Genomic DNA, 17309 nt, shown 5'->3' with positions numbered 1-17309 from the left:
CATTGCAGTTTTGATTTGTATTTCTCTAGTAATTAGCCGTGTTGAGCATCTTTTTATGTGCCTATTGGCCATTTGTATTTCTCCTTTGGAGAAATGTCTCTTTAGGTCTTCTGCCCATTTTTTGATTGGGTTGTTTGTTTCTTTGTTGTTGAGTTGTTTGTATATTTTGGAAATTAAGCCCTTGTCTGTCGCATTGTTTGCAAATATTTTCTCCCATTCTGTAGGTTGTATTTGCATCTTGTTTATGTTTTCCTTTGCTGTGCAGAAGCTTGTAAGTTTGATTAGGTCCCATTTGTTTATTTTTGTTTTTATTTCTATTGCTTTGGGAGACTGACCTAAGAAAACATTGGTATGATTTATGTCAGAGAATGTTTTGCCTATGTTCTCTTATAGGAGTTTTATGGTGTCATGTCTTATGTTTAAGTCTTTAAGCCATTTTTAGTTTGTTTTTGTGTATGGTGAGAGGGCGTGTTCTAACTTCATTGATTTACATGCAGCTGTCCAGCTTTCCCAACACCACTTACTGAAGAGACTCTCTCAAAGACTCCATTTTGAGAAAAAACCCTGAGTGGCAGAGGGCTGAATAGTAGTTGGTAGTCATCCACCCACAGAATAACTGAGTATCACATGATGTTGACTGATAGAGTTGGGTATGAAGCAGGGTAAGTTGTCAGTGGGGCTGAGAGGTGGTTCTCCAAAGATGAGGATCACTGAGTGGGTTGAGTAAGTTTCAGAACCAGTACATGATCAACACTACAATCTAACACAGAATCTTTATATTAGAAATCTGCTTTATTCAACACAACAAAAGAAAGCAAAGAGAGCAGAGAAAAACATTGTAGGGATATAACTGCAGCTGAGAGGGTGGTGTCAATACCATTTAGGGACACTGCATGGGAAGATAACTTATTTGTTCTGTGGAGAACTCCTGAGTCTAGCTAGAATGGGCAGGACAGTTAAAGGGAAGATTCCCTGCTCTGTTTTCATGATCTCGATTGTCAGTTTTCAAGGAGGGCATAGGTCATTTTCTTCCTAGAATCATGGTAGACTGATGAAACTGATAATAAGATGGGAACATCGGTAGGATGCCTACATATGTTCATGACACTGATTGTTGACCTTCTGATAGTGAGTGATGGAGGCTCGGGTGAAGCCAGTGTAGACGGGGGAAATGAGGACTTAGCAACTTCTGCTCTAACTCATAGGCCAAGAGAAGTCGGAGACAGGAGAGAAGCAGCAACCTGAGAAGAGGGCAATGCAGCTGGATGGGGGGCTGAGACAATGTGGGACCAAGTACCAACAGGAGGACTTCAGTGCTTGTAGTTCTTCCTGCTGGAGGAGGAGGTGGTGGTGTATTTGACGGTGGAACTGCTGCCCCTGGAGGAGCTGAGGCCACCCACTATGGCTCTGCCACTGCCGGAACTGAAGCCACCTCCAACACTGTGACCACTGCTGTAGGAATAGCCACTGCCTCCGCCCAGGCCTAAGCTACTGCTGACACCACTGACACTGCCATAGCCACTGGAGATGGTGGACTGCATGTGGCCATGGTCTGTCTCAGATCAGTCTCTGGATCATGTGGTTGAGCTCAGCAGTCTCCTGCTTGGTGTTGTACATGTCATCCCTTTGTCTATGTACCTTGACCTGCAGCTCCTTACACTGTAGTCCAGAAGAATAGAGAAGCAGTGTGCATGCGGGTAGATAAAGTGTTTATGGGCTTTCCCATGCCAAAACTGGCTGTCAATTCCCAGCCATCTAATAAACTCACACCAAACGATGCAACATCTCTAGAAATAGTAGATGGCACAAGATTATTTGCTGCTGCACTATTGAATAGTTCTGTACGATCATTGAGCACCTAGTTTTTCAATAAACTAGTGATGTTCTTAGTGATATCTAAGGGATTTCACAATCAGGAAGAGGTTGAAGGCAAAACTCAGTAGGGCAATGTCATTAAACTCTTTTTTCTTTTTATTCAATAGGCCTAACTGTAAATTCTTTAATTGTCTACGTGAACTGAGCGATGACAGACCTCCTATGAAATCATCCAGGGTCTTTGTATTTCAAACTCCACTCAAAAAACTGCGGTAGGCTGGTGCAGCTGAGTGTAACCACCTGGGGCGGGGGCATGTGGGAAGCATGCAGTCTTAGCCGGAGGTAACTCCTGGAGGAGACAGTATGTCTCTCACAAAAAGCAAAGCCCTTACCCTTGACTTGGAATGCACTCTTTTTCCCAGGCCTGAGGAATGTAAAAGAGATTAGCAAAGCTATCTCAAGCCAGGAGACCTCAGGGAACTGAGAGTCCTGGTTGTTCCTTATGGCTGGGGGCTGTGTGTGAGCCTGCTTAAAGGAAGATAATGTTCAAGGATAGTTGTTGTAAACTTGTTGACGTCCATGGTGGTGACTGAACTGAGACGATAAACAATTCTATGGGTTCATTGTCTAATAATGAGTTCCTCTTCTGTCTATATAAGATTCAGTAGATTCTAAATAAAGTGCCTTGCAACCATCAGTTGTCTTGGTCCTACTGACCCCATACTCACGGTGTTATTCAGTCCCTTATCCCTCTCCGTCGGGACCTGGAAGACCCCCTGCGGTGGCTGGACCGTCACAGGGGCACAGGATTTCTCTCCCGTTGCTGGCAACTGCTCACCTTGGTCTGGTGTAAGGACTTGGCCTCAGCCTGCCTCATTTGAGCAATCTCCCCATATAGGCCTTTGACCTCAGAAATGGTGCTGTCCACGTCCACATTATGATTGTTGCCCACGGCGAGGACCACAGAAATGTCTGAGCTGTAGGATTGCATCTGAGAGCACTCCTACCAGATATGGATTGTTAGTACCTCTGCTTCCAGTGATATACATCTATGAGATCCAACTCCCAAACATTCCATCCACTCAGACTCTTAAGCAGAAAAACGAACAAACAGGGTGAGGTTCTCTCCATCTCAAAGTAAGAACATAAGTGATCAATTTGATCATTAAGGGTATTTATCTTGGTATGCAGTTCAACCTCATTCATGCAGCATCCACGTCCTGGGAAAGGAGGAACAATTCGGAGTCAGCCGACCCCTACTCCCAGCCCACCCAATATCTTCTCCTCCCATGTGTGGGCTCTGCCAGCCTTCAACAAAAGAATGGGGACATCTAATATTGCTAAGCTCACCTTCCTCAGTGTTACAGGTTCATTCGGTGCTGTTGCAGGCTTATTGATTTCTTCTTCATTTCCAGAGAGGATGATGAAAGATGCTTGAGCCAGTGAGTAAAGGATTTTGAAAGAGCCAATGGAAATTTTCATTTCCATTGGATATTTTTCCTAAGCAATCATGCCCTCAACTGGACCTAGTCACTTGGTAGATTTGAAGTGTGGGCTTCAGAAAACTGAGCTCACTTCTCTCCTGTAACTCACTTGTTCTTGAAGTCCTCCACCAGATCCTGCATGTGTCTGAGCTCTGAGTCTGGGCAGCCACTAAAGAAGAGGAGAGATTCCTTCCACCCCCTGAGGTTGTTGATGTACTGCTCAAACGTAGGCACCAGGGTCAGCCTCACGGGCTTGGATCCCTGCTGCTGAGGGAGGGTCCACTTGGTATCCAGGCCCTTGTTCTGCTACTCCAGGAACCACACCTGCAGGAAGGCAAGAGAGTCGTTTGCTAGACATAGAAAGAAAGGAACAAGTGTCTGTATTACCAGGTTTCCAAGTAGGCTGGGGTGGTGTCCATGGTGCTGGGCTACTAAGGGAATATACAGAGGCTCAGATTGGGAGGTATGCTCCCCTGATATTCTTCCTTCTAAACCGGCAGATCTCATTGATGAAATTCCCCCATAGACTTTTGAGCTGTTCCTGCCCTGTAAGTTATTGTGCCTATCAGTGATTTTTTCATCACTTCCTCTCTTTCTCTTGACAAGCAGAATCAAAAGTGTAATTTAAAATAGTTTTTACCTGATGTATTATACAAAGCTTTTATTTTCTAAAATAAAAGGGATGTTAAATGTTATCTAATGATTAGATTCTAATCTAAACTCCCATTTAGTGCATGTATCTCTTCTAAAACACTCTTGATAGATGGTCATGTTCTGTTTCTAGAATAACTTTTTTTAAAAAAACAAATTATAAATATTTGTACATCTCAAATGTTTCTTTTTCTCACCTGGATGGAAAATAATTTTACTTTTATTTTCTTCTCTTTGTTTTTCTTTTTTTTTTTCTTCCTGCTGGAAAGGTAGGCCAGAACCTCAGAGAAGGTAGTGACTGGCCTTTTCTTTGTATCCCATTGTAGACTCATTAGTGGTAAGTGTTAATCCACTTCATTCTCTCTTTTCCTTTTCTTTGCTTCAGGGTTATCAAGAGTTGAGAATTCTTCTCAGGCAGGAATGAGAGACATTTAAGGGATCAGTAGCTGTAAATGATTTTTATCACCTTCTACCTGTGGTCCACATGGAGCCTGTCCTGCATCCCAGTGGAGAGCTAGCCCGAGTCCCCTCCTCCCTCTCTCCCGAGTCTCCCCCTGGTAGGACATTGGTTGCGTCTCTCGACTGGGGACTCTGAAATCCCAGTGGAGGGCAGGTGCTCCCGGCTCACCTTGTCGACGAAGGAGGCGAATCTATTGTTGAGGGTCTTGATCTGTTCCCGCTCCTCAGTCTTGACTCGCTGGATGGTGGGGTCGATTTGCAGGTTGAGGGGAGTCAGGAGACTCTGGTTGATGGTGACCTCTTGGATGCCTCCACGGGGGCATAGAGGGAAGCCAGAGTCCCCAAAGCTACCAGCAAAGTCAGCTTCACCACCGAGCCCAAAGCCACTATCAGCCACAGTGCCGAAACCAAATCCACTTCCGCCTCCACCTCCAAAGCCAAAGCTACCTCCAGCTCTGCCGCCATATCCGCCACCGAGGGCACAGCCGACCCCTCCGAGGGAGATCCTCTTGGAGCCCCCCACGCCATAGAGGCTGCGGCTGCCAAAGCCAGCTCCTCCACCCACTCCAGCGAGGCCACCACTGCCCCTGGAGCGGGACACGGACACGCTGCTGAAGCCAGAGCGGCTGACCCCAGGGACTCTGGCTGAGCCGGCACTGAAAATACAGCGGCTGCTGCTTTGGCTCCTCACGGAGGATTTGCAAGACATGGTTCCTGAAGTCGAAGAGGCTGAGGAGGGCGTGAGAGGTGGAGGGTAGAGCTGAGAGGAAAAGTATGAGATAGGTTTCCAGCAGCCAGTGTACAGGGAGGAATGGGCTGGGCTCAGTCCTGGAAGGTAAGCCTGAAGGTTGGGAAGGATTGGGCTTTACAAACAGTGAGATCATACCTGGGTTATTAGAAAAGATATGAAATATGAAGAATGCTTTTTGGCTTCCTTTAGCCAGGGAAAAATTCTCCTGCCTTTGATCTTTGATTTATATCAATACAACAAGACTATTCTCAATTCACTGAGGCTAGGAGTTAGACTGTCTCAAGCAAACGTTCAATATGCGTTGCTTGTGTATCAGAATGTACGTGCCTATCACCCCAATTTTGCAATTATTATGTCAAGGCCAGATTTATTTCATCCATAATTCCAATCTGATCTTTTGTAACAGCTGAGAACTTGGAAATCTAACAGCAATCTATTGCTTATGCCCTAATAGAAAGATTACCATTTCCCCAGTGATTACAAATATGCTAAATTTGACTTGTTTTTTCTGTATGTAAAAATTTGAACAGATAGAAAAGTATAAGAACAACATAATAGACCCCTATTTGTCTATTAAGGATGGATACCCATCACCCAGATTTTGCAATTATTATCTCAAGGCTGACTTTATTTCATCCATAACTCCACCTACTTTCTCCATCCACCTTAAGTTATTTGAAAGGAAATTCCAGAAGAAAGGTCATATGATTTCATATTCAATTCAGTATTTATGTCTAAATGACAGACTCTTTAGAAAATGACCAAAATGCTTTTTTTACTTTATTTTATTTTTTAAAACATTTATTATTTATTTTTATTATTATTATTTTTGGCCACAATGCACGGCATGTGGGATCCTAGTTCTCCCTGACCAGGGATGGAACCCGAGTCCCCTGCAGTGGAAGTGCAGAGTCTCAACCACCAGACCACCAGGGAAGTCCCCAAAATGCTATTTTTATATCTTAAAAATTTAACAGTAATTCTTTAACATCACGAAGTTTAGTGAACATTCAAATTTCCCTTTATTCTTACTTATTTTTATAATTTGTTTGTTTAATTCAGGGTCCAAATAAGGTCCATACATGTTTATTTGGATGATACATCCTTTAAATAATACATCCTTTACATCATTTAGCTCTTCATCTTTTTGGCCATTTATTTGTTAAATAAACTAGGTTAACTGTCCTGTAGAGTTTTCCATTCTTTGGCTTTTGTGATTGCATCCTCTGATGTCATTCCACATGTTACTCTCTCCTCTATATTCCTGTAATCTGGAATCTTAAATCTGGAAGAATAATAAGTTTATTTTGTGTATTTAAACTTTTCCAGAAGTAGATGTAGTTGAAAGTGTATAAGATTGAGTATTACATATATATACATCCATAAATATATACATTTGCAGAGTGGTTGCATCATTTTGAGTTTCCAACAGCAGTGTATGAGTGTTCTGTTTGCTCCATATTGTTGCCTTGGTATCCTCAATTATTTTGATGTTAGCCATTCTAATAGTATGTGGTTTTATCTCTGTGGGCTTTTAAAATTTAATTTATTTAAACTTAAAAAAACCCTCACGAAAACAATTCACCCATTTCTCCCACTCCCACCCCTTCCCCCGTCTCTGGCAACCATCAATCTGATCTCTGTATCTATGAGCTTAGTTTTTAAATTTTTGAAAATTTGTTTTTTAGATTCCACATATAAGAGAGATTTTGCAGTACTTGTCTTTCTCTGTCTGACTTATGTCACTTAACATAATGCCCTAGAGATCCATCCATGTTGTCACAAGTGGCAAGATTTCATTCTTTATACCCATATACAATATTTACATATTTTAAAAATGCCTAAATTGTGCACATTTGTCTATCAAAATAAATTTCAGGGCAAATCCCCAGCCACCTAATTGAAGATGTTTCTGTGCTTTGGGGGGGACAATTTGTGTGTATGAGTTTGCGTATGTGTGTGTATACTCTTTTCCTTTAGGTGTTTCAATTATTCTTGTGTTGAATCTATCTATATATCCTCTTGACCCTCCTTTAACCCCTCGTTAACTCCCTCTATGACCCCCATTCTCTTTTCTCGATATTCTCCCATACGCCCTTTCTTGTGCATCAGCACGTCTATTGTCCTTTGTACTGACATCAACTTAGCCTTCATTTCCCTGCTGGCTTTGTTTTTCTCTCTGCCTCATATCTGACTTCTGTAAGTAATGTTTTATCTCTTATTGTCTCATTATATGCTTTTTCTTCTCTAATTTTATAGAGGGTTTGTTTTATTTTGGCAATATTTTATAGTGACTTTGTTCTGATGAGTGATCATTATCTGCCTTTTGTTTTTCCTGTTCATTTCATTTTTGAATGTGTATTCTCTTTAGTGAGTCCTGGAACAGTTCCTTTCTGACTAGTGCTCATCTTTGAATGAGGTGAACTCCTTCTAGACCAGTCATTTACAGAAAGTATTCTGGAGAGTGAGCTGGGGCCATATTCAGGTTAACAGGCTGTGTGAAAAATTCTCTTATTCCTTAAAAACCTTGCCCAACACATCACTGCAGAGTGACTTAAATTCACAGTCTCTCTGCTTTTTTTCCCTCTTATTAACAAAATGCTGCCAATAGGCCTTGTTTCTGATTTGTTATTCAATTCTACTTCCCAGTTTCTAGAAAGTTCATGACAAATGTGGTCCTGCCTCAGGTCCTACTCCCAGTTCTGACTGTTGCAAACAAGGGATTCTTGGATTTGCACCTGAGGACCTGCCCTTCACATTGACCTAGTTGTGTTAAATGAGTCAACAGTGCCTGGCATGCAGTAAAACCTCAACATCAGGCTGCTCCTATAGCTTGTGTTCAGCTACTGTCTTGATGAAGATTTTCTTGTATACCAGGAGCTGAAAAAAAACAACAACCAAAAGCCAAAATAACAAACTGAGAACAACCAACTCTCCCTGTGACTGGATACTCCTTCACCACTTAGCGGGGCTTGCTCTGAACCTAGAGATCAGCCCAAGGTTAAGGCTTAAGACCTTCTCAAGACTTTTCTGGGCATGTGTCTTGTCTGGACCTAGGCACAGTTTTCTAAATTCTCTCATATACACAGCTGCTCCTGAATGTCCTCATTTCCCAGAGTCTCACTCCAGCTTAGCCTCTAGACCTTAGATGGTCAGAGGGTCTATTGCGTATCTTCTCCCATAGTCTTTTGCCCCAGGCCTCTGTGGGTTTGTAGTCTGCCCTGCAGTTTTTACTAACTGTACCTGCTGCTTCTCTTGCCTGCATTTGGATTTATGTGGAACAAAGGTGAGAATCTTGCAGCATTTCTTCAGGAATGGCCCAGATGTGTTTGAAGAGACTTGCACAGTAATTTGCAAATAATCTGCATCTGCCCTCTGGTTCAAGATGCATGTGCTGGGTGGTGGAGGGTGACCGAGAGGAGCAAATGGGTTTGAGAGGGGACTGGAGGGTGGGAGAGGGGTGGGGGGAAAGTTCTAGAACAAGGCTGCTGCTTGCTCAAGACCACAACTACACCAGGTATAGGGCAGGGCAAGTGCTAGGAAAATTGTCACAAAGCTTTTGCTATCGTTTTGAAGATGGATTTTCTTGACTGGGCATTTGCTTGTTTGTTGTAAAGTTTTGAGTGTTTTCCAGAGCTCCTACAAAGTTTGTTCAGACAGCTTCTGGTTGTTTTTTCAATATTTCTTTGGCAAAAGGAGAGCTTGGTGGTTTACAGTCTGCCATTTTGCTATCAGCACATGCACCATAAGATTTTAATAAGATAAATCCATGTGTACATATTATTTTGCAACCTGTTTATTATTCATTGCTATATTCTATATATTTTTCCTGGTCAGTATTTTCTTTCCATTATTCCTCACGGGTACATAATAATATAAATACTAAGTGGGCTTAGATTTTGGAACCCAATTGTCACATACCTGCTGTTGGGGAAGTTCTGGGCAAAGTGAGGAGGTACCAATGTGAGAGGCTGCCCACTTTGCTGGGGGAATGGTTATAGGTGAATACAGCAGGATACTGATACAAAAGGATCCAGATTCACCCTCTTTATATTATTGAATCCAAGAAACTTTTGCTTGTGTTGTAAGTGCCTGGGGGCAAGGGAGATAATGGTCACTCATGAGGAAATAGGGAATGGTGTGGACAAGTGAATGATGAGCCTTGCACCATATCCTGAGTTTTCATTACCCATTCACAGAAGTCACTGTAGCCAGAGCACACCAGAGAGATGAAGGACTCAGCTTCATCCATCTCCGCAAGAGTCTTAAGGTGTGAGAAGGTAGATATTTCCATTCTCGTTTTGCCTTCACACTTTAAGAAACCAGAATCTGAGTTTTGTGGTGGCTTGACCAGCTCTCCTGCTTTTAATTTTCCCTGCTGCGAAGATGGGATTCACATCCATGTACATACTTCTTCCTGCATTTGTAGTATTTCTTCAAGATACATTTCCAGAAATAGAATTTCAGTTCAGCAGTATATACACTTTAATTACCCTTGATACACCTTGTCAGGCAAGTTTGTTGGTCATGAAGTTAACTCTAAGTAAAAATCAAACATCTTACTCTCTTGTTAAATGTCATTTTGCTATGGTAGGCCAGAAATATCTTTCCCCTACTGGACATTGAAAGTTGATCCCTTGGGCATGGGTGGAGTGATCTTAGAGAAGAAGGAAGAGAAACTCAACAATTACTTCTTGGTATGGGCAATTGAAAGAAGAGTATACAATATGGTGGACCATATTCTTCCCATTACATTTGCCAAACATTTAGATGAAATCTTATCCGTGAAGGAAATCTGAGCATCTGGATGCTAAGTTGCTGTTTGCCGAAGTTCTCTAAAGGAGGGGGGTGAAGCACATGGGGATTGGCAGTATGCTTCATTCCTGAAAAGGCATTTGCCCGGTGAAAACCGCAAGAACCATTGGTAACAAAGCAAGGCAATATGAAACCACGCATTATAGTATAAATCTGCTTTATTTAACAATACAAGTGAGCAAAGAGCAGAGGAAGCGTCACAGGGATAGAGACCCCCGTACATCATAGAACTAGTCACTTGTGCTTTCATGATCACTGCAAGGGAGGAACACAGCACCTGTGAGATGGGACATACTGGGCCAGTGGAAAGCTAGGGGCATTGCCCTGTTCTGGAGTAGGACCCAGACCTTCCGATGGTGAGCAATGGAAGCTCAGATGCAGTAGGTGTTGGCGGAGAGGACATGAGGGCACTCAGCAACTTCAGTTCTAACTCAAGGAGTAAGAGAAGAAAGAAGCAGGAGAGAGGAAGCAACTGGAGGAAAGGGCAGTGAAGCTGGAGAGGGAGCCTGAGACACTGTGGGACCCCGAGCCCATGGCAGGCGTTCAATGCTTGTAGCTCTTCTGGCTGGAGGAGGAGGTGGTGGTGTATTTGATGGCGGAAGTGCTGCCCCCGGAGGAGCTGAGGCCACCCCCTATGGCTCTGCCACTGCAGGAACTGAAGCCACCTCCAATGCCGTAACCACTGCCGTAGGAGTAGCCACTGCCTCCGCCCAGGCCTAAGCCGCTGCTGACACCGCCGGCACAGCCATAGCCACTGGAGAGGGTGGACTGTACCACGGCTGGAGAGGCAAGGGGACAAGGCCATGACAAGACATGGTGAGCTCACTCTGCCACACAGAGTCCAGCCAGAAGAGCACAAGGGCAAGGGAGGGAGGCAAGTGAAGGTACTTACAGATGTTGACTTGTCCAACGCCTTCCCTATTCAGCCTAGGAGAGAGGAGACACAGCCATCATGAGACCTCAGAGCCAGAGCTGGACCAGCGTGGGAAGCTTCGGCGTGAGGAGAGCCCATGGGGAACGTGCCTTCTAAGTGCTTTTCTGGGAGTGGCATTATGGCCACGACTAGAGCGCCTTCCACTGGTGCTCACTGGCTGGACACCGTGGACATGGACCCAGATGTTTGAGGAGGTTGTGTGAGTTACTCACCTGCACTCCTCGCCCTCCAGCAGCTTCCTGTAGGTGGCGATCTCCACGTCCAGAGACAGCTTGACATTCATGAGCTCCTGGTAGTCCTTCACTAGCTGCGCCATGTCCTGCTTGGCCTTCTGCAGGGCGTTCTCCAGCTCGGCCAGCTTGTTCTTGGCATCCCTGAGGGCCAGCTCCCCACGCTGCTCAGCATCGGCGATGGCGGATTGCAGGTTGGAGCACTGGAGGGGAAGATGGACAGATGAACCTGCAATCTGGACTCCTCAGGAGACGAAGCATGGTTCTTCTTTCCCAATGAGGAAGAGCTCTAGAGCCCAGATTCCATGGAAAAGGACATTTGATTCTTTTTGTCCAGTCTTTTTCCATTCTGCAAACCTGAACTAGTCTAGGAGCTCCCTCTGCGCCTCTGTGTTAACCACCCTAATGAGGATGGAGGTGGTGACTGCTGGAAGATACTACAGCAGACCCAAGACCAGGGGACATTGGAAGAAATGGACCCACTGGCTTCTTCTGAATGTTGACAGTTTGGGTAAGTTCATGTGGATGCACACGAACTCACACAGAACCACAGACACCCACAGTGAGGAGACGATTTCACTTTAAACTGTTGCGACCTTGCCTTCCTTCCACTTCACATGTTTGGAAAACCCTCATTTGTCCTGTGTCTTTTCTCAGCTTCTTTTCCACATCGAATCTGAGCATATTTGCAGCAATCTTCCTCACACTTTCTGGCCTGACCTTTTCTTTGCCAACTTGTGTCTTGCATTCCCAAATCAATCATTCCTCTTATGGAATCTCATTTCAGTGCCTCAAGACTGTATCTTTGTACCGCTGACCAGTTGGGATTGGTCCTGTCATGCATTGGTTTCCTGCTCTTGGGTTGGGATCCATCTCTCTAACCTGTGGGAACTCACTAAGGGAGGAAGTACATGTCCTCCCCTCCCTGCTGTTCCCTCAGTGCCCAGGAATTCCCTACATGGTGGTAGATGATCCCTGGTGGAAAGCAAGGAAGGAAAGGATGCTTTTCTCCTCCATGGTCCCCACCATACCTGCTTCTTGACGTGGTCGATCTCAGATCTCAGCCTCTGGATCATGCGGTTGATCTCACTGATCTCCTGCTTGGTGTTGCGCAGGTCGTCCCCGTGTCTGCCCGCCGTCAGCTGCAGCTCCTCGTACTGTAAACCAGAGGGAGAGAGGGTGGTGTCCATGGGCTTCACAGGACACTAATCAAGGTTTTCACAAATCGAAACGAATGGTTTCTCCACGAGGCGTTTTAAGAAAATTGGTGTTACAAGGTCATGGACACTGTACACCCATCACACACCATCCTTGGTAGGACCACTGACTGCCTGGTTCTCTTCAGGACCAGAACATCCTCTGTACTGTTTCTGAGAACCAGCATTGGGGTGAAGCTAAAGCAAAGATCCCTTGGCCTTTATCTACGGTAGCTTTTGTCCTACATTTAGGTTCTTTGACTTACTAGACGTGGACATAAATACTGTAAAGATCTACTCTGTTGGTTCAGGGTACACGTCCATTGAGAGGACCCCCGCTTCCTAGATGGAGATTTCCCGAGTGAAGTCTCGGGAAGCCTTGCTGGTCTCCAGCGGGGAGGCACAGGGATTCTTCTTCAGCTTCCCCCTCACTGCTCACCTTGCACTTGTACCAGCACTCAGCCTCTTCCCGGCTCCTGCAAGCGATCTCCTCATATTGGGCTTTGACTTCAGCGATGATGCTGTCCAGGTCCAGGGTGCGGTTGTTGTCCATGGAGAGGACCACAGACGTGTCTGAGATGTGGGTTTGCATCTGAGCCAGCTCCTGCAGAACATGAGATCGTCAGATCCCCTTTTCCCATGACGTTTACAGAGGTACCCAAGCCTAAGATTTTCCATCTTTTGCAAATCTCTTTAGAGTCAATAAAACAGAGTGTGGAAAGATGCTTACTGCTTCATAGAGGGCTCTGAGGAAGTTGATCTCATCTATGAGAGCGTCTGCCTTGGTTTGTAGTTCAACCTCATTCATGTAAGCAGTATCCACATCCTGGGGAAGAAGCCAACAACTTGGGATCAGATGAGCCGAGCCCTCCTTCCCAGTCTGCTCCTCCTTTAATCTCCCTGATTATTCTTTTCTCAGAGTCCTCTCCTTCGGCAAAGAAACATGAACCCCTGATCTTACTCATCTCACCTTCTTCAGATTCACAAATTCATTCTCTGCTGACATGCGCCTGTTGATTTCATCTTCATATCTGGAATTAGAAAGGGTAAAACCTAATTGAGTCAGTGGTGAAGATTATACAGAAAAGGCAGCCTGGGATCCCAACTTCCCACAATGGATATATCCAAATGGAGCTTTCCTGCCAGTAAGCCTAAAAGACAAATTCTGTGGTCCCTAAATTGTTTACATCTTTACTCTCCCCATCCACCTGTATGGCCCTTTTGTTCTTCGGGGTTTGTGTTTAGGCAAGAATTGTGGTTCCATTTCCATGGACATGTTTTGCTAAGAATCATGCCCTCATTTGGACCTGGTCATCTAATAGACTTGAAGCGTGGGCTTCAGGAAACTGAGCCCTTTTCTCTCCTGTAACTCACTTCTTCTTGAAGTCCTCTACCGTGTCCTGCATCCCCCTGAACTCGGAGTCCAGGCAGCATCTCTCCGCGACAAGGCTGTCCAGCTGTCTCCTGAGATTGTTGATGTACTGCTCGAACAAAGGCTCCAGATTCTGCCTCACGGTCTTGGTGCCCTGCTCCTGCAGCAGGGTCCACTTGGTGTCCAGGACCTTGTTTTGCTGCTCCAGGAATCGGACCTGGAGGAAGACAAGATGGTTATTTGTGCAACAAAGGAAAGAAGGAAGGAAGGAAGGAAGGCAGGAAGAGAGGTGGGTTGACTGTGCCCAAGCAGATCTGATGGTCCCCGTGGTGCTGGGCTGCTCCAGAGCATGCACAGAGCCTCAGGCTGACAGTGCTGCTCCCCTGACTGTTTTCCTTCACCCGCACAGATCTCACTGGCCACGCTTCCCCAGGGAGCTGTCACATAGTCCCTCTTCTCAATTACGGAGCCTGTCAGTCAGTGACTTTCAACATTTCTTTTCTTCCTCTTGATAAGCACAATCACAAATGTACTTGAAAACAGTATTTCTCTCGTATATTGCACAGAGTTATTTTATGGAGTGTATCTCAGCTAAAGGGATGTCAAATGTTTACAATCTAATGGTTAAATTCCAACCCTATTGGCGATTGGATTTAATCTTCTTTCCCATCTAGTGCATGAGTTCCTCTAAAACAAGCTCCCTTAATGCTCGTGATCTGGTTCTACAAGTTAAGTATTTCTAGGCACATATACATGTTTCTGAGTCTTTTTTTCCTGACATCTCCTTTGGGTTTTTATCTTCTTTCCTTCCCCGCCACCACCCCAACTAAGGCTCAAGTGCAGTTTCCACTGTAATTCCCTTTTTAATTTCTTAGACCCTTCAGAAGATCAAGCTAACTCATTCCATTCTCTCAGTTCCTTTCCTTTGCTTGAGGGTTATCAAGAGTGGAGAATGCTTCCCAGGCAGGAATGAAGACATTTAAGGGATCAGTAGCTGTAAATGATTTTTATCACCTTCTACCTGTGGTCCACATGGAGCCTGTCCTGCATCCCAGTGGAGAGCTAGCCCGAGTCCCCTCCTCCCTCTCTCCCGAGTCTCCCCCTGGTAGGACGTTGGTTGCGTCTCTCGACTGGGGACTCTGAAATCCCAGTGGAGGGCAGGTGCTCCCGGCTCACCTTGTCGATGAAGCAGGCGAACCTGTTGTTGAGGGTCTTGATCTGTTCCCGCTCCTCAGTCTTGACTTGCTGGATGGCAGGGTCAATTTTCAGGTTGAGGGGAGTCAGGAGACTCTGGTTGATGGTGACCTCTTGGATGCCTCCAGGGGGACAGACGGGGAAGCCCGGGTCCAAACAGCCACTACCAAAGCCAGCTCCACCACCGAACCCAAAGCCACCACTAGCTCCACTGCCAAAACCAAATCCACTCCCAGCTCCACCTCCAACGCCATAGCCGCCTCCAGCTCTGCCGCCATATCCGCCACCGAAGGCACAGCCGACCCCTCCGATGGAGATCTTCTTGGAGCCCCCCACGCCATAGAGGCTGCGGCTGCCAAAGCCAGCTCCTCCACCCACTCCAGCGAGGCCACCACTGCCCCTGGTGCGGCACACGGGCACGCTGCTGAAGCCAGAGCAGCTGACCCTAGGGACTCTGGCTGAGCCGGCACTGAAGACACGGCGGCTGCAGCTTTGGCTCTTCACGGTGGATTTGGAAGTCATGGTTCCTGAAGTCGAAGAGGCTGAGGAGGGCGTGAGAGGTGGAGGGTAGAGCTGAGAGGAGCAGATTGGTGAGACGAGGTTCCCAGCAGTGGCTTATATATGGAGAAAATGGGCTGGGCTCAGTGCCGGAAGGTGAGCCTGCAGGTTGGGAAGGCTGGGCTTTACCAACAGTGAGATCACATGGGGTTTATTAGAAAAGTTATGAAATCTGAAGATCGCATTTTAGGTTTCCTTTAGTCAGGGAAAAGTTCTCCTGCCTTCCAGCTTTGACTGCTCTCAGTACAATAAGACTAGTCTGAATTCACTTAGCTGGGAGTTAGTCACTGACTCACACAAAGGTTCTCCATGTTACGCTCGTGTATGAAATGCACTGAGGCTCCTCTCCCCTGGTGTTTCACCCACAAGGCAGAAATACTGGAGATCAAAATAACCTATTGCTTATCCCTTACCTATAATTATTAGTGTTTTCACTGATTGCAGAAGTTAAACATGACATTTTTTTGCTTTCATTAAAAATTTCCCACAGGTAGATGCGTAGTTTTACAATATAATGGGCCTCTGTATATCTCTCACTGGATTTTATACAAATTATTAACTCATGGTCAGCCTTATTTCTTCTATACTCCCACCCAATTCCCTATCCATCTTAAAATATTCAAAAGCAAGTCCCAGAGATCATATCATTTCTTTAGTATATAATTCAACATTTATTTTGTAAATGAGGTACTCTTTTAAATACATAACCAAATACCATTTATATATCCTTAATATTTATGCATTCATTAACATTAAGGAGTGTCTCTTCAATCTTGAACTAAATCCGTTTGCGTTATTTATATTTTAAGTTTTGGTTGTCCGAATCAGGATCCTAACAAGTTCCATACATTTTGTATTTTGGTGATATGTCTTTAAAGTAATACATCTGTAAAATCATTTAAGTCATTAAATCCCCCTCCGCTTTTCCACTTGCAGTTTATTTGTGAAAAAAAATTAAAAACAGGTTATTTGTCCTATGCATTTGCATAGTCATGTTATCTTATTTAGCATGATCTTGTGTCCTTTGTGTATCCTGTAAACTGACAGTTCAAACTAGAAGCTTAATAAGCTATCTATTTAAACATTACAGATACAGATGTCATAGAATGCCTATTTATATACTGAATATTGATATTTACACACCTACTTATTAACTGAAAAATTAAACAAGTAATACATGGTTAAGGAAAAAATTACATGCTCAAGATCATTCCCCACTCCTGTCTAGGAAGACAAAGCAGTGTTGCCACTGCCCTGTGTATCCTTGTAGTCACGTCACTTCGATATGTTTCTGTGTTTTTCCTGGGGCATGTGTGATGCATGCGAGTATATATATTGAATATATACATACAGATATATATGAAACACACATATATATTCCCTTTTGCAGTTACACTCATGGTGTATGTACTTTGTCTCCCATATCTATGTTTTCACTCGATTCTCATGCTATTTCCTACAGGCTGTTTTCTCCACCTTTACCTGTGGTCCATTGCTGTGCATCCGCAACGTCTTATGCTGCTTTCAGCTTGGCCTTCCTTTCTATTGTGGCTTTATCTTTCTTCTCTGCTCCTTTTCTGAGCTCTATCAACTAATTTTTTAATCTTTTGTTTCTCACTCTACTGCCCCTTTGTTCTCTTATTTCACCGTGGTGTTTATTTCATTGCCTTTTCGGTAATAATCTTTGTCACTTTTTTCTGTTGAGTGTTTTCTAAGTGCCTCTTGTTTTTCTTTTTCAATGTAAAATGTCCTTCGTGGGGCCTGGAATGGTTCCTTTCTAACGAGGGCTCATCTTTGAAAGAGGCGAGCTCCTTCTGGACCTGTCTTTTGCAGACAGTATTCTGGGAGGA

At 44.6% G+C, this 17309-nt stretch overlaps 1 protein-coding gene and 1 pseudogene across 1 annotated transcript; both read right to left on the bottom strand.

Moving 5' to 3' along the window:
• Nucleotides 1–1310: 1310 nt before the first annotated feature.
• On the bottom strand, nucleotides 1311–15423 carry LOC133101333 (keratin, type II cytoskeletal 6A-like). The gene is made up of 10 exons (XM_061206016.1): nucleotides 14884–15423; nucleotides 13710–13924; nucleotides 13306–13366; nucleotides 13066–13161; nucleotides 12775–12939; nucleotides 12171–12296; nucleotides 11122–11342; nucleotides 10868–10902; nucleotides 10708–10754; nucleotides 1311–1535 (listed from the first exon to the last, which is right to left on the bottom strand). The coding sequence occupies exons 1-10, from the start codon at nucleotides 15421–15423 to the stop codon at nucleotides 1311–1313; spliced, it is 1731 nt and encodes a 576-aa protein (XP_061061999.1).
• On the bottom strand, nucleotides 1545–5118 carry LOC133101298 (keratin, type II cytoskeletal 6A-like; annotated as a pseudogene).
• Nucleotides 15424–17309: the final 1886 nt, after the last annotated feature.

Source organism: Eubalaena glacialis, chromosome 11 (assembly GCF_028564815.1).
Source record: "Eubalaena glacialis isolate mEubGla1 chromosome 11, mEubGla1.1.hap2.+ XY, whole genome shotgun sequence".
NCBI lineage: Eukaryota > Metazoa > Chordata > Mammalia > Artiodactyla > Balaenidae > Eubalaena > Eubalaena glacialis.
Note: the sequence above shows the minus strand (reverse complement) of the source record. Positions and strands in the feature narration are given on the sequence as shown.